Source organism: Cydia amplana, chromosome 18 (genome assembly GCF_948474715.1).
Source record: "Cydia amplana chromosome 18, ilCydAmpl1.1, whole genome shotgun sequence".
NCBI lineage: Eukaryota > Metazoa > Arthropoda > Insecta > Lepidoptera > Tortricidae > Cydia > Cydia amplana.
Genome location: NC_086086.1, coordinates 10,979,162 through 11,006,794, shown reverse-complemented (window position 1 = coordinate 11,006,794; position 27,633 = coordinate 10,979,162). Strand labels below are relative to the sequence as shown.

Genomic DNA, 27,633 nt, shown 5'->3' with positions numbered 1-27,633 from the left:
TAAGTAACAAAAGAATATGTAGTCATAAAAGCATATAAACAGTGAAAATGCTTGGAGTAAACCAACGAAGCGTTAGGCGCTCACGCCGTCGCCCTTCCGCTCATTACGCGCGACTAATTGAGATAAATTATGAAGACGTGCAGCGAGCCGCGAGCGATCGCGCGCCGACCTGCTAATTACATGCAGCCATTTCAATTACCACCACTGCTTATGTTTTTATTTCAAACAAGTTCACGGCGATTTAAAAGCATCGTGAGAATTAGGGCTTGAAGTAAAAAATTAACCACACTCTAGTTAGTCACGTTCACGCGGCTCTTTGTATTGCTGACTGCTTGAGAAAATCTTGATCGGAACGCATTATTCGTGTTTAGTTAGTACATATTTCAATAAAATGGGTCGGTAAAAAGGAAACTGTAAAATGTTTCCTGCTTAACAATAACACGATTAAGTCAGCGGTTATGTCGTAAAAATTAAGAATGTAATGAAGTGAAATGCAATATGTTGTTGTATTGTAGGTAGCGGGGGTACGGTGGCCATTATGTATGCGGGGCGCAGGCCACACACGTCGGTATGAGCATCAGCAGGGCTGCAAAACGATCAAGAAAACTCGCTCCTTTAAGCATGTTCACTAGAGGAGTATTGCGTGTTTCGCATACGTATCTCCATGTCGATTCAAACATTCTACTTTCAACACCGAGTTGAATACCAATTTTTGTAATTGGTTTTCCATGGAAATGATTGTGAGTAGAGGCAGTTACTGTGGTACAAAAAGGTGAAACTGTCAGCACAGTAAAGGGACGAAGACGATAACTTATATCCGGCCGTTTAGGAATTCTAGTAACGTCACGTTCGATTCTCGGTCGCAAAAACTACTTGTCAACGAATACCAGCCAAAGCTAAAACAAAGAAATTATAGCAGGAAAGTTATAACGCGTATCGTCGGTCACTTTAGACGCGCGACCCGCGCATTATTTGATGCATGAGGACAAGGTGCATGGGTACTCTGTATAAATGTAGTCTGTTTTCACAGCATGTGTGTGGCAGCCCCCGTGGCAGAGTGGAGACCGCAACCGGGAGCATGTGCGACCGCAGTCATGCTGGCTCGGTCACAACACGCTCTGCCACTAACAACAACTTTTTACTCGAATTTGGAAGAACTGGTACTTTCCAATTCCAAGTGCCCAACTGTAAATTTTAAGCCAATTAGTGATAGCAAACTTAAGGCTGTTTGTTAAAAGTGCCGATTTTACGAGCAAACGGTCAAATTGCACCTGTATATTTAACAACTCGCGTCAATCAACCTACATATTTATCCATATAGGTATCAAAATAAATACTGTAGGTATGTTACAACATTTTAATAACTACATTTATTAATACTCGGCGTTATTGAATATCTTCGATCACTATCAAAATAAGAATTCCAATAACAATTAATCCGTTGCGCTCATAACGGAATCACTAGAATTCTTACTTTTTAATTAAGTCTTAATCGATCGGAATCAAGCACAGCGTCGGCATGAATTCGGAGAGAAATGGTGCACTTTAAGTTGAACATTTCGTTTTGTTTACTGGCATTTATAAAATATTGCACTTTCGTTACCAGCGAATGCAATACGTATTGAATATTTCATTTGGAATATTGAATCTGTGGAAGTGGCGTTATGACACGGTTCGTCGCTGCCGCGTGATATTTGATTAAACGGTTGGTGAAACAATGACTATGAAATAGATGCTAACATCTATTGTGAACTGCGCATCTAATATTTAACGTATTTTTGTAGACGTTCGTTTACGCTGAAATGGACATAGATACATAATTTGAATGTTTTAACTAGATTTAAGGCAAATGACACCTTTTAGACTAGTGGCTCTGTGAGCTGTAGACCTCGCGAGCAGAGCTTAAAACTGAATAAATGTATGGCAAAAATATTTATTAAAATATAGTACATGTAATACTATAAACAAAAAATTAAAAAGTACATAAAGCTACAAACAAAAATTAAACGAATACGCTTAACCCGCGCTTGATAAATAAAAAATTGGAAATTTTTAATTTTTTCAAAATAAAAAATAAAATAAAAAACAACTATACGAAATTTAAGTATAAAAAAAAAATACAAAAAGTTATGTAGCAGTATACAATTACTGGGGATGGAACCAGGGACCTCCCCATGCAAACAAAAAAGCGAACGTTTGCAAAATACGCCGTTATAGTTCTTACTAAAGCTGACGAAATTTAGCTACTCATTCTCAAGTAAAAACTAAATATCTAAATACCGCCAAAACTAGCGATACAAATTTTCTGAATTTTTGGCCATTTAATGTATAAACATATCTCAAAAAGAAAAAACTCTTATGATACCGATACGACTATTTGTTTAGGCGGGAGCTATCACGACTCCGCCATTTTGAAAAATTTCCAAAAACCGGATCGACAAAAAATTTTTATTTAGTCATAGAATTCGGTCACAAAATTTCACGAAAATCGGTTAAGAATTGCGACCTGTAGAGGAGAACATCCGGACATACAAAAGCAAAATGCCCGAGTCAAAACGTAGACCTTCGCTACGCTTCGGTCAATTAGGTTCTGCTAGTCAAGATTGAGATATTGTAAATCGTTTGGTGTTGGTGAATAGAAATGTAGGTAATGGGTGCTTTTACTGCTCTGAGATGTTAAAACAAATGTGACTGTGATTGTGAAAACCTTAAAACGCGACTACTACTAGATGTGGACAATATCTACTATCTGACAAATGAAGAGATTCAAAACTCAGAATCTTTCATCCTTTTGTCTCGGTTTCATATCATCGAAATTGTTTATGAAAGAATGAAGGAATTTCTTCAGGCGCATTGAGAATAAATAGGTTTGAAATATTGAATATTCCATTCGCTCACGTACCGCTCTGAGGTATTGTTGTGGGTGGGAGAGGGGGGTTGCGATTCGATCAAGCCTGCATGAATCGATGCGATACGGGTATCGGGACAAAGCCGCGAGCACGACCAGCGCCGCCTACCTCTGTGGAGGTAAGCTCTTAACTCACGGCATTAAATGTTATTTGAATCGCAGAAATAACAAAGCATGATCCAAATTAATAAGCGCTTGCGAGCAGTACCAACATTTATTTATTATTTGAATCGTTTAGCTGTGAAAGCGGAGAACAAACTGGTTCGTTTTACATTTCTAGCGTATTTAGGTATCAAGGATAGATGTTTATAAACATTAGCATTTTAGTCCAATTTGAAAAGGTGTACTACAAAATAAACTCTATACTCATACACCGTTATTAATTAAACCATAATGATTAACACGTTTACGCTCCAGTATAATTTATTTAACCGCTTATAAACTTCAGCGCCACAATCCTTAATGTACCTACCAACCAGGACAAGACAGATAATCTGTCGAGATGCAGCGACGTACTAATCTGTTATTCTGTATCAAGACGGAGCATAAGGAGATTAGAGCGGAGCGCTAGGCGCCGATCAGCTCAGTGAGCATAATCTAAATGTATCAGCGACGCTGAATGGATCATTTTGTAGGCAGGGGACCGTCCGCGGCCGAAAGGTTAAGCCCGTTCAGCCGGACTGATGTGTTCATTACGTGACGTTTCGCTCTCGTGTTGATAGGCTTGCTTCCTAAATCTCGATATCGCCTGCTAATTAATCGAAAAGGTCAACCGTTTTCACTATAGACAGGAATTTTCTCCATAGGGAATAGGAATGATCTAGGACACTAGGGCAAAAATCAAATAAACAAAGACTATTGAACTAGCGGGCTATATCTTTGTCGCTGTTGTCCCTTTTCATTGTGAGGATGAGGTCAATCATTGGTCAATATTATTTAGTCGATCAGAGATGGTTTAGTAGTAGAATATAGTACATATTTGGAATTTATCTTAATCATGCAAGTTCGTTCGTTCGTGCAAGTTATATTTACCCGTCAAGTAAACTATAAGTACTGATTATTATACCGGGAACATAAGTATTATAGCATAATCCATATAATAGATTTTAGTCTGGAGTGCTCCACATCGGAGCCCTCGGCTGCATGCGCCTGATTAATATCTATAGACGGTATGCCAAGCTTTGCTATCTGATGGTTTCACTCAATACTAACCGGTTCACGTAACATTTATCGGATTCAATGTTTTATTTTATCGAGTACTAGATAAAAATACTGCTGGATTAAACTGAAACTCAATAAAATCATCTCCTTTTATACCTATTTTGCGAGTGTAGTAAAGAGCAAGTACCTATTCCACGGTAAACAGTAAACTTTGCTTGCATAATAAAAGTAAAACATAAACGTACTAGGTCCGCGCATAAAGCGCAAAGAAAAGGCAAACGAGAGTAAACTCCTAACTGCCGCGGAGAGGACTACCGCGCAATCTGTTTCACTTTACGGCGTCTTAATAATTACAAGTGGCCATTTCTTCCAATTAAGAAAAGTCTGGGGCGATAAATTGTGAGGGTTGTGTCGAGCGCTGTTTTACCGCGCGTAAACATGACGCGCTAGGGTTGTCGCTAGCTACAAATACGGCCAAATTAAACTCGAAGGTTTAATAAAGCGCGCCCGTCCATTTCGCAGCAGGTAGTAGTCGCATTTACACGCGCCGCTACCACCTTAATGAAAGGACCACCTCCAACACGCACCAACGGGGCATGTCGAAGAACAAACGCAAATTTATTCGGACCGGGGTTTTTTCATCATCTATTAAATAAAGAAGTCGAGGAGAATGCTAAACAAGGTTGAGCGGCCCTCGCCCTGCGAGTTTTCCACTTGAAGTGGTGTGCTCCCGGGGGGGAGAGGGGGAGTGGCTTAGATAAGGTAAGGAGGATGAAGAGGCGAGATGCGCGGCGTAATGAACCGGCTCCGAGCAGTTTTTGTGTGGTTCGGGCGCCCAAATTGAATATTAGGCGCGATTTGAGAGCGGATGAACGGGCGACGGAAATAAATCCGCGGTTATTATGCTACCCAAATGAGCTGTTAGGCTTAATGCCGCTGCTCAATTTCACCTCGGTGTAAATTGCCAGACGTAACCGTCCCAGCCTTGATTATTTTTGGGAGATTTTAAGGAGCTTTTGAAAGAAGGTAGAGAATTAAATAATGCGGTAAAATTTTAACTAAATTACGTTGGCTACTGCCTTATTCTGATGCTGTCTACTTTCGCCAGATAATGGTAGCTTTGTTCCCATTTTTATTATATAAAATAGACTAAAATATGTGAAATAATTTCAGGTCTAGTATTCAGTTTCTTCTATTAAGTCATAGCATACACCCACATCGTTACAGAACATGGCTCACAAGCTATTCAACGTATCAGAACATCAAACACCGTTCGATGTTGGCAAATAAACGCGAAGTTGTCAGCGGCGTGATTCCAGTGAAAACATTCGTCCGTAGGGCGAGGCGTAACCTGACGCCCCCGGCCGCAGCCAAGACGCTCGGTTTATGTAAACTTTATTACGGAGTGCAGTAACCCCCTCCCACCCCCACTTGAAATTGTAAGGCGCGTCCGTGCATTACTCAGCTCGCCGCGTTTGCACAGATCGGCGGCTCGAGCGGCAACCGGGTCACACCGGAGAATAAACTTGTAAACTCCGGAGCGCCAGTTTTCTAACTTACGGTATGCCTTACCAACTTAATCTTATTATCGGGTTTCCAACGTTCACAAAGTAAAGTCAAGAGTGTCGTCATGATTATAAGAGGTATATAATCAAACTCCACCATAACACGTATCTAAAGTTTTACCTCCAAACGGAGTTGAAATCAAAACGTCAAAATGAGAGATTTGTGGCGCGCTCAGACAGAAGTAGGTTAGGTGAACAAAGACAATGTTCGCAGCAGCGGGGGCATGGATCGATTCGCATGCATTTCGTTTCGCTTGCAGAGCGACGGCAGAGGCACATCTGTGCGGTGCGCCGCGAGCACCCGAGCACAACAAGGGAGGCACCACCCCCACCGCGCGGTAACACGATACCCGACATTCGCAACATCTCGCCGACGCACTGTGAAGCACACTTCTATATTGCACTAGGGTCACCAACTTGAGCCTTAAAAATATTTTACGACGCTTCCGATTTTAATTAAAACGTTAATCTTCCGACCCGAGCGTTAGACGTAGGTAGGTATTGTAAGCGAGTGACATCCTTAATCTTTGAAAGAGGTTTTGCATCACGGCAGCCCTGTAGGGGGTGCCACTTGCATAGCGCCACCCACTTGTGCCCTGTTATGAAATCAACGTGTTCGAGCGAGCTCCTGCGCGTTGGCATTCCAAAATGGAAAAGGAACGCCTGTTGGGAATTTTTCAAAGCATATTTTTTCGTCGTTGAAATTTTAACAACCTCGGCTAAATTGGAAAAAGTTGTGTACTCACATGCCTCTCCTCTGCAGAGCTGATACCTGTCGACAAATGAGACAATTAAATTGTTTGAAGTACAATCAACAATAGCCCGCACTCCAAATTTAAAGGGTTTTTCTTTAGAAGTCTTAGCTAACTACAGTAACTACAGATTTGAAGCTGTAGGGAACATTATTTTAAATACATAATATGTACATTTAAAAATAATGTGTGTATTATTATTTTATTAATTTTAAAATACAAGCACAGATAGGTGTACAAGCACAGATAACGATAACACGGAAGTTCCAGACAAATTGTTTAACACCTACGGCCAGTTAACCCATAAATCGTTTTTCGGGTGGATAAAGCGGGTGAAATTGAAACGTATTATAAACCGGATAGGGGTAGGTATAATCTCGGCGATGTACCCGGGCATGAGCCGGGTCGGGTGTAAAGTGCCCGATGAATATTGCAGGGGCTGTCGCGTCACGCATCTCAGGGCTGCCGAAATAGCTCAACTTTCTACTTAATAGCAATTATTATAATGATACTCGTAAAGCTCTTTAAAGGTAAGCCTCAAAAAGGAAAGAGACGCTTTATGAGTTTTACGCTGAAGAACTTTAAAGACTAAATTGTATTAATGGCTGTATGTTGTTTACTTATAATAAGTATTAACAGTTAAGAGTAAGTATATTTGTATCAATATTTTTTGTTGTTGATAACTTTGCAATGTGTCTGTGTTTTCGGTTTATGAGGTACCTACTTTTTTGTGAGCTTAAACTAACATTTGATTGTTTTTCATTGTAATTTAAAACAAGCACACCTTCGTAAGCGTCATATTAACTATCTATCGTGCTTTTGACTTTATACCGCATGGATGGGTGTTCAACGTACTTAGTTATTTACCAAGTTTCGATAGAACTAGCTGTCGCCAAATACCTACTCCGAAGTTGCAGAATGTGCGGTAATGGAAGCCCCGCGAAGTTGTCGGATGCCTACGGAACCCTCTGACGGAACCCTTCGAAGAAAGTTAACCGCAGTAGGGACGCTAATATAATTACCGAACCTTTCCAACCAATATGGTTAGGGTAGATAATACAACAATATTATTATGAACTCAAAGTCTACAAAAAGGCGCTTCAAAGAATTTAGGTAATCAGATGAAGTAGCCAAGCTTTCTTTATGATTTAGACTTTTAGAGAAATGCCTTTCGTTTGGATAACTTTAAATTTTGAATGCACATCTGTTAATATTTGTTTGAGCATTTTCATCAAATTATCTGGTTAAATATGTATTGATAGTATACATAGAAACTATGCACTTTGTTTTGCAGATCGTAAGTAAATTAAATATCCTATATATGTAAGCACCTACTCTAAAACATTTTAAAGCGACATCACAAAACGGCTTGCATACGTAACCTAATAATTATTTTACTCTGAAGTACAGTGTGCGCAACAAAACTTATACCTGCAGTACTCCCGGGGCATACTAATGCCGCATCGGCAGTCGGCACACGCGCGGTGCATTGTACCCGGGCACTTCGTCTGCAGCGACTTATTTCGAGAATTAGAGTTGTCTAGCATTAATCAATAGTGATGTGTGCGTAGTGCATATCTTAAAGGTTCCTGAGAAAGTTAGTATAGTTAGTAGATTTAGCATGTAAGTTATCTACCTGTTTATATGTTTCTAGATACCTACATAGACAGATAAACATACGAACGTAGTCGCAAGTGGTATATAATATTCATTTTTTGTAATAAAGTCAGAAGTTATGATTAAGGTTTTTTTAGTGTAGTATTTTGATAGTAATTATTAATTATCATACAACACTAATTTTTTTACATACATATGTATGAACTTTTTTGATTTATATTTTGCCCGTTCCACGCATACCTATTCCACATCATTTAATTATGATCAGGCGCGCCAAAATGAATGTGCCTAATACGGGAAGTGTTTGTTTGGCCTGTGTTGTTTACCGTGCGGCACGGGAGACTATTAGAGCCCCCCTCGACCGCCCGACGTCTCCAATCCCACTACTGTTTCAATATTTACCAGCTTCGAGAGGCTTTTTGAACTCGCTGTTTGCGTGTTTTCGGATCGCTGACGGCTATATGGCTTGCCCGATATTGCTTTGGAAGTATGAAAAAGTCACTTCTCCGAATTGAAGCTACTTGTCAATGTTTGGATAGAATAAGTAAACAAGCGTTCAGTTTGGAAAACATGAACCGATTTTTTCATCGCTCCGTATAGCAGCAGATGTAGGTCTATAAGTTGTATAAGTTAGTTATACCTATAGTTATAATATTATTCATACAAACAATGGGAGCGGTGCGGTTTGAGCGTAGAGCGCGAATAAACCAGGCAAGCGGGGCGAGCGCGCCACAAATGAAAATGTAACACAGAAATGGATTTGGAAGCCGCCCGTCGCTCCGGTTAATTACAAAAGCAAGCGGTAATCTGCGCTCCGGGATGTTCCGGCTTAGCGCCCCCCGACCTCCCCCAGCCACTTCCCCGGCTAATTTGTGCCATTATCGGTGTACTGATGTAAGAGTTACCGAGCAGGTGGGGGCTCCGGCTCCTCCACTCTACCTTGCCTCAATTAATTATTCCTGCTGGTGTGAGCGTCGCGTGTTTTAGTCAATTAGTAACGTAATTTTGCGGGTGACTTGAGTGTATGCGGTCGCGAACTCAGCCGCGTTTTAATGTTTACTAAATTACGAGGATTAAAATAAATAAGCGCCTAACTCACGTAGGCGCTCGTATATAAGGACGAGAGTTAGGTATGTATGTGTATTACTGTCAGGGGGATGAATAGTGGAAATTCTATGACTTTACCAGTTTAGTCAATTAAAAACGTAATTTTGCGGGTGACTTGAATGTCTGCGGTCGTGAACTCATCCAAGCTTTAAATTACTCGAATTAAAACAAATTAGGTTAGCTTGCTGTTTGCGCTGACTGCTGACTAATACATGTTTACTACCTATTTACTACGCAAATTATCAAAATATAGCGTTGCCTTTTTTTAAAAGTGAAATTTGCCCTGTAAGTATATAATGCCAACTGCTCTATATCAAAGCTTAATGCACGATTAGATATATTATAATAATTGTTCCAGTGAGCGAGCACGCTTCAATTACCTATCATGCGGACAGACGGGATGCTAACTACCTACCCGTGCTAACAGAGCCAATTATTGAGGCTATTGCATTTAAATTAATTGTAGCAGCACATGCAGTACTAATACCCCTCGCCCATGTACGTGCACCGTAATAGGATTGCTCCAGCGATTGCTTTGCGCACAAACTCAGGCGATTCAGGCTATGCATTAAATGCCTTTGACGTGCGTCGTGCAGTACATAGCGGGCCGTTGTTGGATATAATTGGCAAGGCGACAAAAGGCGGTCGGCTACAGCTATATGGCTCTGCGGCCAGGAATGATCCAGTGACTGACTAGCCTGGCTACCAATAATCATATAAATCGGTCAGACTGGGTGTTGTTGGCTATTCCGGGTAGGATTTGTGCGCTTGGGAAATCCAATCAGCTTTCCCCTTGCTCTTTGTAGGTAAATACTTTGTATGAATAGCTATACTCGCATTATCTTTTTCGTATTTTATGCGTCTTAATAAAATATTCAAATCATTTCATAACATGTAATTTGGTTTAACTTTTAAGGTGTGCTTGTCCGACACAATCAATTTCGTTAGTATTTAGGTACACTTCAATTATTTCCCTAGAAACATTAAATTACAGCAGATACTTTGCACGCTTTTTTGAAAGTCGAGACAGGACGCGGTGTCGCGAACATTTGGCACGTAATTAGGGGTGATTCAGGGTCTACAAGACAATTGCTTCATGTTCTCATTACTGGTCGGATAAATTACGCAGCTGGCGATACGACACGGCTTCAGATGTACCTAATATGTTGTAACTTACCGTTCCCCTTGTCATCGGGCCGGTGTAGGTCGGGCGGCTTGGCCAGCACGGAGAGCGGGTGGTGCGGCACGCCGAGCCCGAGCAGCCCCGCGGGCGGCAGCGCGCCCTGCCCGAGCAGCGGCAGCGGCGGCGCGCCGTGCGTGGGCAAGTGCGCCGCGTGCATCTGCTGCAGCAACCGCGGCAGGTCCGGCCTTTGTTGCTGCAATAATGTTTAGGTATATGTAAGTGCATAGAATAGATAAACTAGTACATTCAGAATTCTCAATACAATACTTAATTTACAAAACCTGTTTGATAGACAATCATCTAGTGCATTTTTAGTGTATCGAATAATTGATAAGAGGGATGAATGGTAAATACTAATAATAATACCTAAGCTTTGGTTTCCTCTGAAAGCGGTGCCGTCATATAGCGGCCGTCTCCATACAAATACTACGACATCCATAAATATGGATAAATAGCCGTATTATTTAGTATGGAGACGGCCGCTATATGACGCACCGCTATCCTAGGAAAACCGATCTTATGCTGAGCTTTATGGGTTTGTTTGGGTTCGAAACTAGTTATGGCTAGTAATTTTAGGACCACTATCACATTTCAACAAATCAAAAAACAAGTTTTATAACACAATTACCTCCTTCATCCCTAAGCAAAAAAAGTAACAAAAGGGATCAAACGATACAATGGCTGTACGTATTATTATAGGGGTGGAACGTGTAAGTATACTTGAATAGGTGCCTGATGCCTATAAAGGGGTGAGTTTTGCATTTAAATTTGTTACTTGTTTTTTTTTTTTAGAGGCGGTCAAGGTTGGCACAGGTGGCAGGCAATAGACGCCGCATCAGGTACGACGAAGCACAGGCGCGGTAGTGAGATTAATACGTGATTGCAAAAGCCCAATTTATGCATGGGTTTCGCGCGACGCAAATTAGCTACTCTGATTAAAGTGAAAAAAAAAAAGAAAACATTTTAGTTGGGAGTGCCGACAGTCAAAGTGAATTGATGTGTCACCGCAGAGCGTCGTGCATTTTTAAACCGTAGCCGGCCCAAATTAAAAGTCCTCCACGGCCCCCTGCCGCCGCTATATTTTAAATTTTAAATGAGAACTCCGCCGGCGGCGGCGACTGAGCGAAATTGATTACTCCTTCTCCATTATTCCCCTTTTTCCACTTTTCCCGCGCTTCCCGTTCGTATCTCGTCTCGTTTAACGTTATTATTATACACTGCGAGCGGTTGCCCGCCCATCTGTCCCTATCTGCCGGCTTGGTCCGCTCCCCGCCGCCGCGCCCGCGTCAGCGCCCGCGCCCGCTTGCGCGCGGTCCGTGGCGCTCCTCGCGCACTTCTCTCCGAAGCTCCAAGCTTTTTCCGGTCGGACGAGCACGTTCTTTTTTAGCGGCCGAAAATTAATTGGATTTTCGCCGAGGGTGGAACATATTTTTTATTGGCCGCTCACGGCTGTGATTTATTGTGTGTCAAAAGGTGGCGAGCGCCACTTAGCTAGAGTGCTTTTCTACAATAGGGAATTTATAAATTCCAATTATATTTTTGGTCCAATTCCTCAGACCCCACGAGAACAAATAAATGCGCAAGTAATCTGTTTAGCTGCCATAGCAAGCGGCACGTATTTAAGTTATCTTTGATTTTGATAAACTTGACATCAATAAAAATATTAGAAATATAAGCGCTGAGATAATAAAAAACTGCAAACTGAACTGATGACATAATTATGTCAAGACAAATTTTCGAGTATGCCTGCAACTCCTGCAAGCATAATCATTTACACAGAGCAGTGTTATGAATTCTCAGGTCAGTAGTACACCACGTTTCATTGAACATGCGTCATAAATTCATAAAGCGTGGGCCGAGGTCCCAGCGGTCCAAATTATACAAACAAAGCCGTAATTACCGTGTGCACCCGCGTTAACTGTCACCGTTTACCCCGTGTCACCCATGCTGGCAATGCTACCCCGGTTCCTCGGCCCCGGTCACCCTGTGTATTATAGGTACGTGCAGTGCACAGCCCTAGTCATGTCGACAGGCGCGTGATCTCTATTGTATTTCCCCATCTGTTACGTTTATAAACTAAGCAATTTCTATTTCTATCTATACAAACTATTTTATAAACACCAGTAATAACAATAGGTACGCATTACACATTTCCCAAACGTACAACGCCAGAGGGCATTGTTCGTTGAAATTTCGTAAATACAAGTATAAATTGAAATCCTAATGTGTGTGCTGAGAACCATAATATTTGTATTAAGTGTGCTTTATGATTAATGCTACAGTTCAGAGTGGAGTCGGTTTAGTTGGCTGTCTCGTTTATTTGCTTAGAGGTAACCCTAACGCCCCCCACAGATCCTTATGAACGACAATACCGCAGATCCACTGTAGGCCATAAGGGCATACTCCCATTTACTTTTGGGTAGTAGGAGTTCGTAACATTTTTAAAAGCGCATAATTTAGTCCTGATTAAAGAGCAAAGCAGCCTTAGGGATTAAAACTTGATCCTCTTAACGACGTTTGCGTATACCGTATACCCAGCTAACTTCGGAGAAGCCTGGTGTTAAGGAGATTATAATATGAACTAGATTGAAGTTATATTAAATTTCTTTAACGATTATTATCGAAGTACCTAGGTATACGTTAAATACAATTCAGAAAAATGATACTTAATTAAGATTAGAAATAAATTAAAACTGGAAAAATACACTGTCTTGGGTGGGACTTGAACCCAACCTAGCACGACCACTGGATCACTAGTACGGTACTCTGCCATCTGAGCTACCAAGACCACCATATTTGAGCCATAGGTCGTGAGTAGCCATAGGGTTCAAGTCCCACCCAAGGCAGTGATTTTTCCACTTTTAATTAATTTCTAAGCTTAATAGCATCGTTCGCAGACGTTTCTGCTTGATACAAAATTAATTTAAAACTTAAATTGTATAACAATTATTATAATCAGACTGTAACTTCAGTCTAAAAATATTATGCTCACAATTCCTTTGAGAATTGTGAATCCTTCCAACTTCTACCAAGGTCAATCTGTTATTCAAACGTAAGCGAACCGAAAGAGAAATCACAAGATATCAGACATTTTAAATATGGGCGGAGGCATGTCGGTCCCACTGGAATTAGAATGGATGAAGGTAGGCATGGCATGATGTCTTTGTAAAATCTCAAAATAGTATTTTTATTTACAGAATGAATTATTGAGTTTGCTTTAGAGTCGGGAAAGCCTATATTGTAAAATTGGTAAGAGTTGTAGCGGGTAAAATTTGTAAAGAAAACGTTAGGCTTCCCTATCCACGTTCACGTCTCGGCGGGATTACTCTCGATTTATAAATGGATAGCGTGCCTCTACGGCTCAGGTTTTTGCGTGAAAATATTTCTCTGAGCGCCGCGATGCTTTTGACACAAATATGGAGCTTCAGAGCCGTGCGTTGGGCGGCTTTCCAGATCCACAAAACAAAGAAAACTATTTCGATTACTGTGAAATTGTGGAATAGATTTTGGGGCCGGGGGTACTTATTTGTATAGATGAAACAGGATAAGAGGATAAGGAAATACAGCATTTTCCCGTGAATGATGAACAGTTTAAAATGTAATACATTGCTATAATGTAGAGTAACCAACAGATGACCATAAAAACGAGTCGCTTAACGATAATGCTTATTGCTTTTTTATTGCTCGGACAATTAGAGCGCTCTAAGTAACATAAGTGGGATTGTAATCTGTTTCTATATCATTAACCCACAATTAGTTACATTTTAATAGTTCTATCAAGAGAAGAGGAAAGTTTCCGTTCTAACGCCGGAATAATTAAGATCAGTTAGTTTGCGGTCGGAGCACATTAAAGTGCGATTACCAGCGATTGCTCCGCCGCCGCCACCGCCGCCGTCGGATTAAGATATTGCTGCTGCTTTAAAATAATTGATTGATTGCCCGTATATTTTGGCAATTGACGCAGTGATGTTGGCAATTAAAATGTATTGATGATCTAATTGGCTTTGACTTTTTAATAGTCTGTTGCGATGTCTGACGCATCGATATATTGCAGCGATATAATCATATATATTTCACATTCACTTATTTCAGAAGGTTTTATACAAAAATAACATTAATAGAAAAAAAAACGTAACTGAAAGGATCAACAAAGAATTAGGATGACAACATTGATAGCTCGCGTCCGTCCCATTGTATCACAGTTGATAACTATCGATATTGTGCCCCGAACCACCCGCCCGTGAACGCGGGGCATAAAACGACGACATAAGCTACAAAGAGGGTAGTTTATTGAGACAGGGTGGGGGCGCGGCTAACGCACCATTAGACGTGAACCGGCAACACGCGACGCGCCAACACACATGTTACACTTTCAACATAATTGCTTTTATCACTTACAGTTAAACACAAATAGTACACTCTAAAAAATGAAGACCAACTAAGAGCAGTTTTCTCTTAGTTGACGTTAAGTTAATTATAACAATAACGATCTTATATAAATCAAAGAAACCTGATTACTTAAAACAATAAGTGTATCTGTGATTGAACTAATAAAGTAGGTATGTTATTAATCCTAACAATTGTATACTTTGCATCTATCATTAACTTGTTGGCATAATTATGTAACGTAGGTTGATTCAATCCTTAACAAATAAATTAAAACAGATAAATATGGTAATAGTTATGAACATTTTAATAGTTTATGTGATTATTTTCTCTTTGTTGATTTACATAAGACTTGGCATTTTAATCAACTAAACATATAATATTTATAACAACGAAGATAAAACATTCAATCCCATTATGATCAAGTTATTGTATTAATTACGAAACTAATATTCCATTCTATTAAGAATTATTTGTTAAATCGATTTTCTTCATAATTAAATTAAATAATCAGTTAATCCGTTCAATCAAGAGATAAGTAGGGGGGCGCCGGTGCACCCGCGGTCCTCCCCGCCCGCGCCCCTGCGGCGCCTGTGACCGTGCGAGTGGGGAGTCAGTCTCAGCCTCGACGTTCAACATTCAACTACTTAGTCATTCAAGTACGCGTCAACGAAATAAATTTTACTTGTGCCTTTATTTCACGGCAAGCCTGGAACAGTGAACGTGTTACCTTTGCTTTGTGTACCTAATGACCCTAATGTATAATAGTGTATGTGCAACATGGAGCAAGTGCTAATCGCGGCGACGGGAATAAAAGGCGCGGGGACGGGCCGGGATGGTTATGTGGGAATCCCTGTTGTGGACTAATGAGACCCCAGGTCTACCCAGTAAAACCCCTGTTGGCCGCCTCAAGGCTTTAAGGCGAGGCACGGGAAACGATCGGGACCATGCTTCCGAAACCCCGCCAGCGGCTGTCCGAACTGCGGACTCGACTTCGGAGGAACTGTTTCCCTTTACTTCTCTAAGAGTGCGCCATTTTTTGCGCATTGGCCATCCCAGGGACCCTCGTGTAGGCGACAGACGTCCCCGAGCCTGCCGCCAACGGGTACCCATAAGGGGGAAATCGACGGTTGTACGCCAAACGGTCATTATATTTGTAGCCCGTTTTAAATGTTAATTATAATATATATGTAAGGTATGTAAAAGAAAGTTCGATTTTTAAATGTAAAACGTTTAGTTTTCTAAATGTTTAGATGAATAAATAACATCTTATTATATATATTTTTTGTTTTATTCATTTACCCCCTTTTCATATAATTTTACTTTGTTAAATTTGAATCTCAATTGTTTAATCAGTTCAACTATGAAGCTTGTTGTTTTTTGTTGTGTTTTATTGTACAATTGATGAAGAATGGTATATTGTACTAGACAAGCTTCATAGTTGAACTGATTAAACAATTGAGATTCAAATTTAACAATTTCTTAGTTCTGGCTAATAAGATGCATAAGTCGATGCAATCATGTTCTTAGTTGAACTTATTAGGGTCAAATAGTTGATACAGTAATTCTTCATGTTAACATTGATTTACATCTTAGTTGAAATGATTAAACAATTGAGATTCAAATTTAACAATATCTTAGTTCAGGCTAATAAGGTGCATTAGTCGATGTAATCATGTTCTTAGTTGAACTTATTTGGGTCAAATAGTTAATACAGTAATTCTTCATGTTAATATTGACCTACATCTTAGTTAAACTGACTTGTTTGTATTAGTTGGTACAGTAACTTATCATGATAATAATTATCAAGCCCTTAGTTGATCTTGCTAGGATCAATTAGTTAGCATAATTATTTTTCGTGTAAATATTGAACAAGATCTTAATTGGTTCAGTTACATAGATATAGTAATAGCAATCAGAATTACCTTATTTGATGTGTCTAAGTTCTTGTTAGGCTCGTATGGAATCAAGATGCTTGATTACGACTATCAAGATATTGATAGGGCCAACCAAATTTTTTTTAGAGTGTACATTATAAAGTTAAGGCACATTAAGCAGCTAGCTGTAATTCGATTCGAATCGAACTAATGTTTTTTCACTCCAATGGTTTCATTTTTAGATATTTTTTACGTAAGTAGGAGTAATTAATCGGTGTGAAGTCACTGAGAAATGAAAGTCTTTATTATTTAGGATCTTCTTTAAAAAGCCTATCCCAACCATAAAAAAATCCGACACGCCGAAAAGAAATGAATAAATCCTTAGGTAAAAGAAAAACTCGTGAGCCAGATGAGTCGTAAAACTGATTTCATAATTTCATTGGAAGCGACGACAGGCCCGGCCCTAACTCACTGGTTGAAAAACAAGCGCCTAAGCGACGGGGAAAAGTTAATGCGGTAGCGGAGCGGGGCAGACGCACAAGAAATACCGAGGAGCTACACGATCCCATGCAATATTTATCACCGCCGCGAACGTGCCTCGGAAAAAATGACAAATTCATGTTTCCCCTCTCAACCTCCCCGCCGCTACCCCGATTTATTCTCGTCGTAATTTTTATCAGAGGGCGCGAGAGCCGACGTAAACTAGACAGAAATGTTTTCGCGACTCGCTTGTTTATAGAGCCATCGACGGGGAAACAGATACGCTCTATTTACACAGCGAGCACTCGTGTTTGCGCACCTATATCTCGAGATAATGTTGCATAAACGAGATACATAATACACTTGTTTATTCCGCACAATTACTATCATCGATATGGATTTTCTATTACAAATAAATGCATCATAAATTCTGATTAGATTAATAGTCATAAAGCGGCTCGATGTGGGATATTCGTGCATCTGTGTGTGACAGAGCACGTCTTCGTATCGATCGGGGGTTTCATGAATATTGTTTCAATGCGAACATTTGTGTCATGTATAGGTGAACATGAGAGGGTGCGAGTGTCTGGAAGCTATTACCTCGAGGTCGGAGCTACCCCTCAAACCGGCGGTGCGGAATAAAATCAGAACGTGAAATGATGCGCCCGCCGATAACGGGGCGACGCCAACGGAACGAGCCCCCCGAACTCTACTCAGCGGGTCTATCTGCCGCGCTTACCGATATTGTCACCGTACGCATTTACCCTTCACGTAACACGCATTTTTCTACCTTACCCTCTTTCGACTCAATAAGAAGCCAGTTTATTTGATATAGATTGAAACGAATAAGTACTGCTTCCGACTATACAAGTATTCATAAATTGTTACGGGAAAAGTCGTAAAAAAAACCTTGAAACCATTTTAATGAAATACGATTAAAGTCAACGGTAACAAATATAAAAGCACCTAAAGTGAAACAAGAGGATCGTAAACAAAAGCTTTAACAAAAGCAAGACGTTTAAATTTGGAAACGGAGCACTCTGCAAGACGGTAAGTGATTTTAATAGGCAGGCAAACAGAGTCCCCAATTTGAAGAGTATTCCCTCTTCACAAATCGGCGCGCGGTAGAATCGTCGCAAATCAGACGGGCCGGGGAGGCCACTCTCCGGGGAGAGCCCCTTTGATCCCTAGCTGACCCGAAAATAAAAAAGGTTCGTAATAAAAAAAGGACCGACATACGGAAGGTGGCGGAGCTTTTTTATTTAAATTAGAGTATTTTATAGGGGGAGACGATATTGCGTTTTGCCGGTATCTCGAAAGCTGTTCAGTAAATCTATAGGTAAATCCACGCCGGGGCGTTGAACCTTTAGCAAATATTAAGGGGGATCTTTAGGCAGGTAGATTCTTTCATATTCAATGTGTTTTCGCACCGTATATATAAGCGGTATAAAAGGTTCTTTAAGACCGAGATGGTAATACCCCAAGACGCTTACGGTATAGAGTTTACGATATTTTGCTTGAAGAATTGTAATGTGGGACATAAAGTTGGCTCACAATTCCAGGAATGAAATGTGCGAATATGCGCAAACAATCCATTAGAATCTTGATACATAGCCAACAACACGTGAAGCTGCAGATGCTAATCTTTGGCTAATTATGTTACAAAAGCTGCCCCCTATTAAATAGCGCCAAGTTAATTATAGAATTGTGAGGTTTTGGCTTTAAAAATAGGGAACAGATCAGTCGCGGGCAGAGGTGGTAACAATGTGGTCCGTGTGATCGAGTTGGCACACCGCCAAGTTCCAACCACAGAGCGCAGCGTCAACTGACTTCCACCACTATTTTCGCCCTCATTATCTTTAAAGTGATTTATTTCAGTCGCCGCATCTTCAAAACTAATAGATAGGTATCTATTTACATTAACACATGCCAAGCGTTAACACATCGCGAGAATAGGTCGCACTAACGACTTGGCACGAGTGCGAGGAGACTCGAGTGTAATAGACCGTCGCGATGAAGCGTTCACGAGTCACGACGCTTCTCTTAAAAAGTACAATTAGAATATCGTGAAATTAGTTAGAGCAGCAATTTGTGGACGGGCTCTAATTCGCGCCTGGAAAGGTGTGGTTAGCATCTCGTATGTAAATGCTAACAGCGGAGTCATTAGGCTGATACAGTGCGCGCCCACGCGGGTGACAAATGGCCGCTTCACATGTGTAATGCCGTAAAACACGCGGCTCTAATAATTACCAGCGGGGTCATCACTATAAATTAATACAATAAATTATTATTTTCTTTATAAATTGGTCGGCGTTGTAGTTTGTTGTAATTTTATCAGGCGGCTGGCGCGCGGCCAGATCGTCTAAGATCGTTTAATTAACGAGCGCCGAACTTTCGACCTGTTGAAAGCGCTTTTATAGAATCCACTCGAGTTTCGTACCTGCTCAAGTTTTACAAGTCTTTTACAGTTTTATTGTGAACCGAAAAACGAGCTTCATTAAAGATATCACGAGTAATTATTTTAAGTAAAAACGCAGTTTGTCATCGCCAGACGGGCGAGGCAGCTAGTCATGCAATCAGTCGCATAACTAAGCAAAGAGTGGACTGTTTGGACAGATGCCACGTAGAGCAGTAGTCGCTAAACATTCCACGCTCGCATTTACAACCAACAACCTAATACTGCTGTGCAAACAAGACACGTGTAGATTTAATCGGTTTCGCATGAAAAGCTGCGCTCGTGAATTTGTTCTGTTAACGATGTTACGCGCAATGTAACGTTTAGACTGCACTCAGTGAAGGCATAGATTATACGCTTGATTGCGCGTTACCTTTTTGCAGCGACAATTGTAAGTTGCTTAGTTATACTTCCTTAATTATTTTCGTAAGATTGTGCAATAGTAGCCACTAACCTGTTTCAAATGCCAGATAATAGTTGTCAGTCAGTCGTCAGTCATGTGATTTGTGGGTAACTTACCCCAATGATGGCATTGAGTTCCGTCATGGTGACCTGTTTCGCCCGCTCGACGGCCGTGGCCACCTGCTGTTGGTGTTCTTGTGACAGGAACGGTAGGATTTGTGCTATTATTGCATTCAGCCTTTTTGCTATTTCCGTCTGAAAAAACAAAGTTTAGATTAGCTACTTATTCATACCAGCTAATGTGTGATTGAAGAGATTTGAAATGACAACCTTGTGAAATGAAAGCGATTGACATACGCTTCAATAGTTATTTGTACAACAAGAGATCAAAGTTTGATATTTCTTCGAGTGCTTATTTTGAGTCCCGTGCAAGCGAAAGATTCTATACTAGATTCACGAGCGTAGCGAGTGAATCTAATTTAGAATCTTGAGCGTAGTAAGGGACTCAAAAGCGCACGAGATGTAAATAACTTTGATCTGGTGTAGTTCACAAAACTTTTTACCTCAGCAGTGAGAACATATTAGAGAACCCGAAAAATGCATTCCTTCTTCATCATCTTACCTCTATTCACTCATGTTTTCTTAAGATATACCAACAATTAAGTTTCCACCTCAGCAGCTCGAACAAGGGTACTTTGCTACTTAAAAACAGTGAGCAAAATCGGATTTTGCTCATTTTGTCTCACTCAGCAAAGTACCCTTGTTCGAGCTGCTGAGGTGAAAAATATTTATTACTCTGCAGAGTTGCAGTGTGAAACATCGCATGTTTCGGAAGGTTATAGCATCGAAATAACTAATGTAACATCAGCAATTTCGCTGGTCGGATGTTCTGAAATGTTTTGGATGTTATGACCACTCGTTATCGAGCATTAATTCAGAAATGTTTCCACGCCAAGAAACACGACGATACGACGATCACGCAGTCGGAACCATAAAATAGCTCAGATAACATGAATAAAAACATGACATTTAAACGGTCACAGATTGATTGAGAGCAATTTAAATTCAGTGATCTATTTCTTTGTATAATATGGACAATTTACATTCAATAAAAGCTGTCATCGGCTAAATTAAACGCTAGCTGGACGTATTTTACATACTAATTGACGCGCAGAGGTTGCTACATTCCAATATTTCCAATACGTATACTGAAACTATTTAATTGCACTGCTTATTTATACAGGGTGCTTCCTGTAACAGGAGCAATAAATTAAACTAAAGGCTGTATTCCTCAAACTGACCAACATTTGCTCAGCGACTTTTAAAAATTATGAATCCTTTAGACTTCCTCTTTTTCATACAAAATAAATATTGCCTTCAATGTACGCTGACATCAGTGTGTTTGACGTTGCTTGTCACGCTTTAAACATAACAAAATTTGCAATACATTGCGTCTTAGAATAAACTTTAAAGTGTAATAAAAATCAAAACATGAGTTATTTTCAAAAGTTGCTGAACAAATGTTGGTCAATTTGAGGAGTACAGGCTACAGTTTTATTTATTGCTCCTGTTACAGGAAGCACCCTGTATAAAATAAGTTGTTTGTGGGCCCCTAGTTAAATACGTATTAATAGTTGATCGGTTCAGTTTATTTTAAATGCGATTTTTTAATAAACACATTAAAAGGATGTGCACACCGATGTAATGTAAAGTTAAATTAAAAAGAAGTGAGCGACGTAGCGCAAGTTAGTACCTATAATATTATGTAGGTACATATGTACCTACGTCGTGTATGTAGTACCTAAGTACCTCCGATCGTAACCATTTAGCGTAAATAGCAGCTACAAAGGTGCCTACCTAATATACCACTTAACTCATATTATTATGCATGCACTATGATTACTTAGTAGGTAGACATACACACGCACAATACAGATCTTTATGGTATATTGTAGGTTTGCTTTATTCCAGCGTATAGGTAGGTATATATAGGTATCTCGCCGTCATCATAAATCAGAAAACTAAGCAAATGAATAAATGTACGACCAAATAAATTGCACCGTAGCACAGTTACAATTAACACGATAAACAATATGCGATGAATGAAATGATAAATCGCTGGCGCGCCATATTCATTGGCCGCGTACGTGTATTTTACGTTTAAATGCACAGTAATTTTATACACAGATCCGCTGTGAATCGAGCACGAATTAACATAATGAGCCCGCGGAGTATGATGCGTTTAATATGACCCCTGTAAACACGACGTCGGTGTCGGCCGATTTTATTAATTATTAAATTTTATTCAGTCCGATTTTCCACAATGATATTTATGAGTGTCGATTGATTTCACAGCAGATTATAATTGGTCGGCGGGGCGTAGTATAAGCGACATAATTGTGTAATCGGATTATGGATCGATAAGCTTACCCTGGACAGACTAAATTAAATATTCGTGCTTCCCATCACGTAGCAGAGTTAGTAGTAATTTCTCGCAAATTATGATATGTTTAGCTGACTAACTCATTTCGATTAGTTTTGTAACAGGTGACCCCTTTTCAGATTAATTTTCAGAGGTGTTACTGCCCACGACTATAGAAGCTTTTACTTAGCTAACATCAAAACATAAATTCATGGTGTTTTTCTCCGAAAGAGACGTTCGTTAGCAGTCTGTGACATCTTCCCTAGCATATACTTGATCTTGAATGCAACAATTATAGGTAGGTATTAGAAATCACGCTTTTCATTAGAATGGTCGCAAGACGCGTCGAGGTGAAGATTAGTGATCATCAGTGATCAACTCTGTATTCCCATTCTGAGCGCATAATGATTGTTCTACTGAAATTAGAATAGTTGACGGGTTTGAGCGAAAACCGTATTTTACCTACTATCTTGATTTTTATAGATACGTGTTGGAAATGTTGGAATACAGAATATTGGAAGCTCAATGAAAACACACCTATATTATATTTGACCTAGAAAGATTGAACCTGCATGCATGATTTTCATTCCCTGGGGAACCTATAGGCATCCACCATCTCTACCTAACCACCATCTGATGATGGTGATCCATCTTTAGTCAAGACAAACGCTGTTACTTTGTTGTCAAATACAGTTATAACTAGCGCGTGATTGTGACACTAAGTCTCAAAACAATGCGAGTCAGCCCTAGTCGAGTTGCCTAGGTTCGGAATAACAGCCCCATTCGGCAAGGACCCGCACGCTCCGCTGCAGCGCACGAGAGCAGCGCTGCACAAGGGCGGCGCTCGGCGGGTGTCGCCGCACCGCAAATTGCACTTCAATTCCGCTCCGCTAAATAGCCGGACTGTTTGTCGCTACCCTGCCTTGTTACTGCTCGGAACTGCTTCTCTTTATGAACTTCGATGGTTAAGTACGTATGTGAACGAAGTTTGTTAAGGTAGGTACTAGCTATTCGTAGTTATAGAAATAAGGCTTTATTGAAATGAGTATACGTATAACTAGAATACGTGTAAACTGAGTTAAGGCAAGCTTATGAAAATGATAGATACCTTTACCTATATTAAATAAAAAAAACAACTAAAATCATAATAAATAACAGCCGATATTACCTAAATTAACACTTCTAGCTTGGGCCTAACTTTTTAAAATTTCAGACAAGTTCTTTGTTGTTGATTTGAGATTTCTTTGAGATGAGGTTCAATGAATACAGAACGTAAAATAATTAAACAATTAACTTAGACCCAAAAAATATTTGACCAACAACTTTATTTTCTTATCTAATTACAAAATCCAACCAATGTCAATTATCTTACAGAATATTTTTATTCATGTTCTGAACTTATTTGTAGTGTAACGCAAAAGCAAAAACGTATAGGTATAATAAATGTATAGTAGGTATGATCAAGTATGGCTGGAGTATTTGTATTCATATGTCGATATTAATAAATTAACACTACTAGTTTGGATGTAACTTTTAATTTCGGACAATTTTTATATTGTATTAGAACAAATTAAATTATTTTCAGAAAATATTTTAATTTGTTTTTATTTCAAGTAGACACACTACTATATGGTTTTTTGGTATTTTGGTTTTTTGTATTCATTTTTGACATTTTATTTATGGAACTTGACATTATATTACCTAGGAAAGCACTAGTATTATATACAAAATAGTTTTAGATTTTAGTTAAGTTGTACGACATTTTAATTTTATTTCTATTTTATTTTTGACATTATTGATTTCACAATTTACTATTATTTTTATTATTCTTTAAATTTTGTTTGTATACACTTGACGATCTTTTTGTGAATTTCTGCTATTTTTAAGGAAGTAACATGTAAATTTTCAATCAGAAATAAATATTATCTATCTATCTATCTATAAATTATAAACTTTAAATAAACGTCATATACTAAGAAAAAGTGACCAAGGCCTCCAGTGCCCCAGGCTGGAATCGATCTGGATCAGGCTGTTTCGGCTGGATAGCAGAGGACGCTGGTTCGATTCCAGCCTGGGGCACTGGAGGCCTTGGTCACTTTTTCTTAGTATATGACATTTATTTAAAGTTTATAAGTTTTATATTGTTAATTTAGAAAAGGCTTGTGAAAATGTGTACATAATTGCCTATGAGATAATATGAAAAAGGTTTATCCAACAACTTTCTTTTCTTATGCCACTATGTATTATAAAAAAAAAATAACTTTCGCAGGACTTTCAGATCAGATTTTTTTTTCATGTTTGTTATGTTATGTATGTATGCACCTATTTGTCAAAAATCGTATAAGTATATTCCAATTGTACAATAGGTAGTATAAGTATGGCTGGAGTGCTTGTATTTATGTCGTGTTGGGGAGCAAGCTGAACAATTCTGCGTCGTCGGCTGCCGGCACCGCAAATGGCACAGCGACACAAAGCGCAACACTCGTTTGCAAATATCTGTAGTTTCTAGCTTTCATCGCCTTGCATCTGTACATGTACATGTACGTACATAGTTCCTGATGTTACGTAAGTATTCCATTCGAGTGTATTCAAGTGTCCTATTAACTGAATGATTTAGATGTTTATTATTTTGTGAAAAAATAAGAACAACGAACATTAATCAGCTCGCGTATTATTTCAAAGTATTAATAATTAATAGTGTAAATGTAGTGCTTGTTGGCTGTGTAAACGCGGCGATCGCGGTAAACAATTTACATTTTCATTTCATAGAGAATACCTAATACTACTCTCTAAATATGTAAATTGATTATGTAGCCAAAGATTTGCTGAGCATGCATCTCCGATCTTTAATGACAAATATGTATAAGTCAAGTCTAAAAAGGTAACGACGATACAATAAATGCATTAATATGCAAATAATTGCATGCATGCAATGCATTGAAATAATTTTCAATGTAGGAATTAAGTGTTAAAATAGTGTAAATAATATGTATTGGCGGTGTAACCGCGACTCTCGGCCGGCGCGGTGCGCGGCGCGCGGCGACACAACCCGAATTACCGCAAATTACATTTTCATTCCCTCCCGATGGCTCGCCGAGCAACATCGTGTCCGCATTAATGAGACCTAGCTTTTCAGACCGTGAGAACTCATTTAATTTATTTATCTCGCTTTATATTGCGTTTCTGGAAAGCAAATTAAACAGATTATATCAATTTATCATGCGATCGGTTAATGAGGAATATTGTTGATTACATACAGTTTTTTAATTACTTGTTTTTAATCCCAGACGGAAACTGCTTTAAATTTAAATATCAATAAATTTAAAGTGAAATTTATTATAACTAACCTAATAAATATGCAAAGTTAAATTTATTACTCTCGTAATGGCCCCAGTCTGGTCATCCATGATGCGTAGATAATGTGATAAAGACCACATTTCACGGCTTCGTAGGTTCAGTTTCGACCGAAACCAATACATAATCCAATTGCATTCCCATCATATCAGCCCGTGCCCACGCCGTCGAATACACACGAACAAAGACCCTCCAGATTAAAACATTTCATTGACTTTACAAGTTGAAAAATCTCGTACCATTTGCACTGGCACGTACATAATTATAGCTAGACCGGCAGCCACGAGCGGCGGAATAAAAGCGGGTACAAAAGAGCCGCAAAAATACGTACTTTTGCGAGCTCTCCACAAAAGATATAGTACGGTTTGTCATTAAGGAGTTCATCCCGGGCGAGAAATAAAAGAGGAACGTTGGGTTTCAGGGTGAGCGGGCGCCGGGGGGCGGGGAGGGCTGCACTAATGGCTCCGACACTCATCCGCTAATGCCGCCCGTGACTCCTCTTTTTGCGCGATTTTCACGTGGTTTAGTCGGTTGAGCTTTTAATCTGGCACTGCATCTTGCCTGCGGTGACGCTCCATTTGTCCCCGCACTACCCTCCATTTGAACATCCATATCTAAATTAATCGGAGTCGCGCACGGCGGCTCTTAACACGAGAGCAGGAGTCACTTGGGAAATTAAAAAAGTTTACCGCAGTTTTATTGTACCAGCAGAACACATTTACTAACAGTAAACTGATAGTGCTCGGCGTGAGCATTAAATTTAATGCTTAACACGTACAGTGGTTGAAATAGTAATGCGAATTCTCAAGAAGTCGCGCTTATCTTGCGAATGCAACCGAGTGCAACGCATACGGCGAGGCTGACCCAAATGGAGGCGCGGCCGCGCCACGTGGTGCAATTTATTGTCTTCCCTCCCGGAACGAACGTCGACTTCACACATGGTGCGGGAATAAGCGGACGCGAGTGCTTGAACGTTAGTACATACATTTGTTATGTCTGTTTTGTGTTAGCGCGATGTCCACGCCTCGGTGGCAGGGCAAGAAACGAGGGAGGTCGCAACTCTACGGTCCCGACCACTTCGCCCGATGAACTTTTACCGCGATTGTTTTACGAAATTAAACCGGACGCTTCCCAGCAAACTGCGGTCGCGTCCTTCATTACGCCTCGCGGCATCGTTTCATAAATTATTTCATGCACGTTATCTTCGTGGCGAAGTTTCTACACTTCATTAAACAAAGCAGTCTCGTAAAGGCCACTATTGTATTAAAAGCCACGACGCGGTCGCTCTTATGGCGCGGTAATAAATAATTCCTCCGACGAAATGGCAGTCGAGTCGATAAATGGGCTATTATTGCAGCAGACAGAGGCCAACATTATCATCGATTCGTATCGCATTCGCTCAGCAATAATTGTTTAAACACAGCCTGTCGCGGTACATTAGTGGCTGGATGGCGCACATCAATAATGTAAAGTACATATTCCTGCCCACTGTCCTCGCGGGTCGTTAGCTTTCTAATTGCACCTTACATTTTAATGGCCTTAACTACTCTGCTTATTATGCTTACAAGGTTTTCGAAGTTTACGGTAAAATGAAGTTTGACAAATAGCATGCGGGGAACACATGTAGTCAATTTATCACTAGTAAAGTGCTACTGGAGGACAGCATTATAAATTACTTAAAATAATTGGTGTTCGAACGCCCCGATACTTGGAGAACCGGATCGCGCCTGCGCTCGCCGTCGATATTCATTAAAGCAAAGTGTGTAATTATGTAGGACAAGTTTATTCAAAAGCGGAATAGAGGCGGTAGTGATCGGGCACGTCGTTATACGCTGTCGCCGTGATCAGATCCGATGTAATTGCGATCCACCGAGTGGCGACCAAGTGCCGCTGTCAATCATTAACATCACTTTCAGTTATATATTTTATAATTATTTCTCCTGCAGTTACATGCAAATTGCCAC

The 27,633-nt window shown here is 39.9% G+C and overlaps 1 protein-coding gene across 2 annotated transcripts in view; it reads right to left on the bottom strand.

Moving 5' to 3' along the window:
- Nucleotides 1-27,633, bottom strand: part of LOC134656449 (protein groucho-like) — an 80,903-nt gene that overhangs the window by 15,696 nt on the left and 37,574 nt on the right. For both annotated transcript variants that reach the window (XM_063511982.1, XM_063511981.1), the window contains exons 5-7: nt 20,011-20,148; nt 10,288-10,486; nt 6,381-6,406 (exon numbers count right to left, since the gene is read on the bottom strand). In XM_063511982.1, coding sequence (XP_063368052.1) covers nt 6,381-6,406; nt 10,288-10,486; nt 20,011-20,148 — 363 coding nt within the window. The remainder of the gene's footprint in view (nt 1-6,380; nt 6,407-10,287; nt 10,487-20,010; nt 20,149-27,633) is intronic.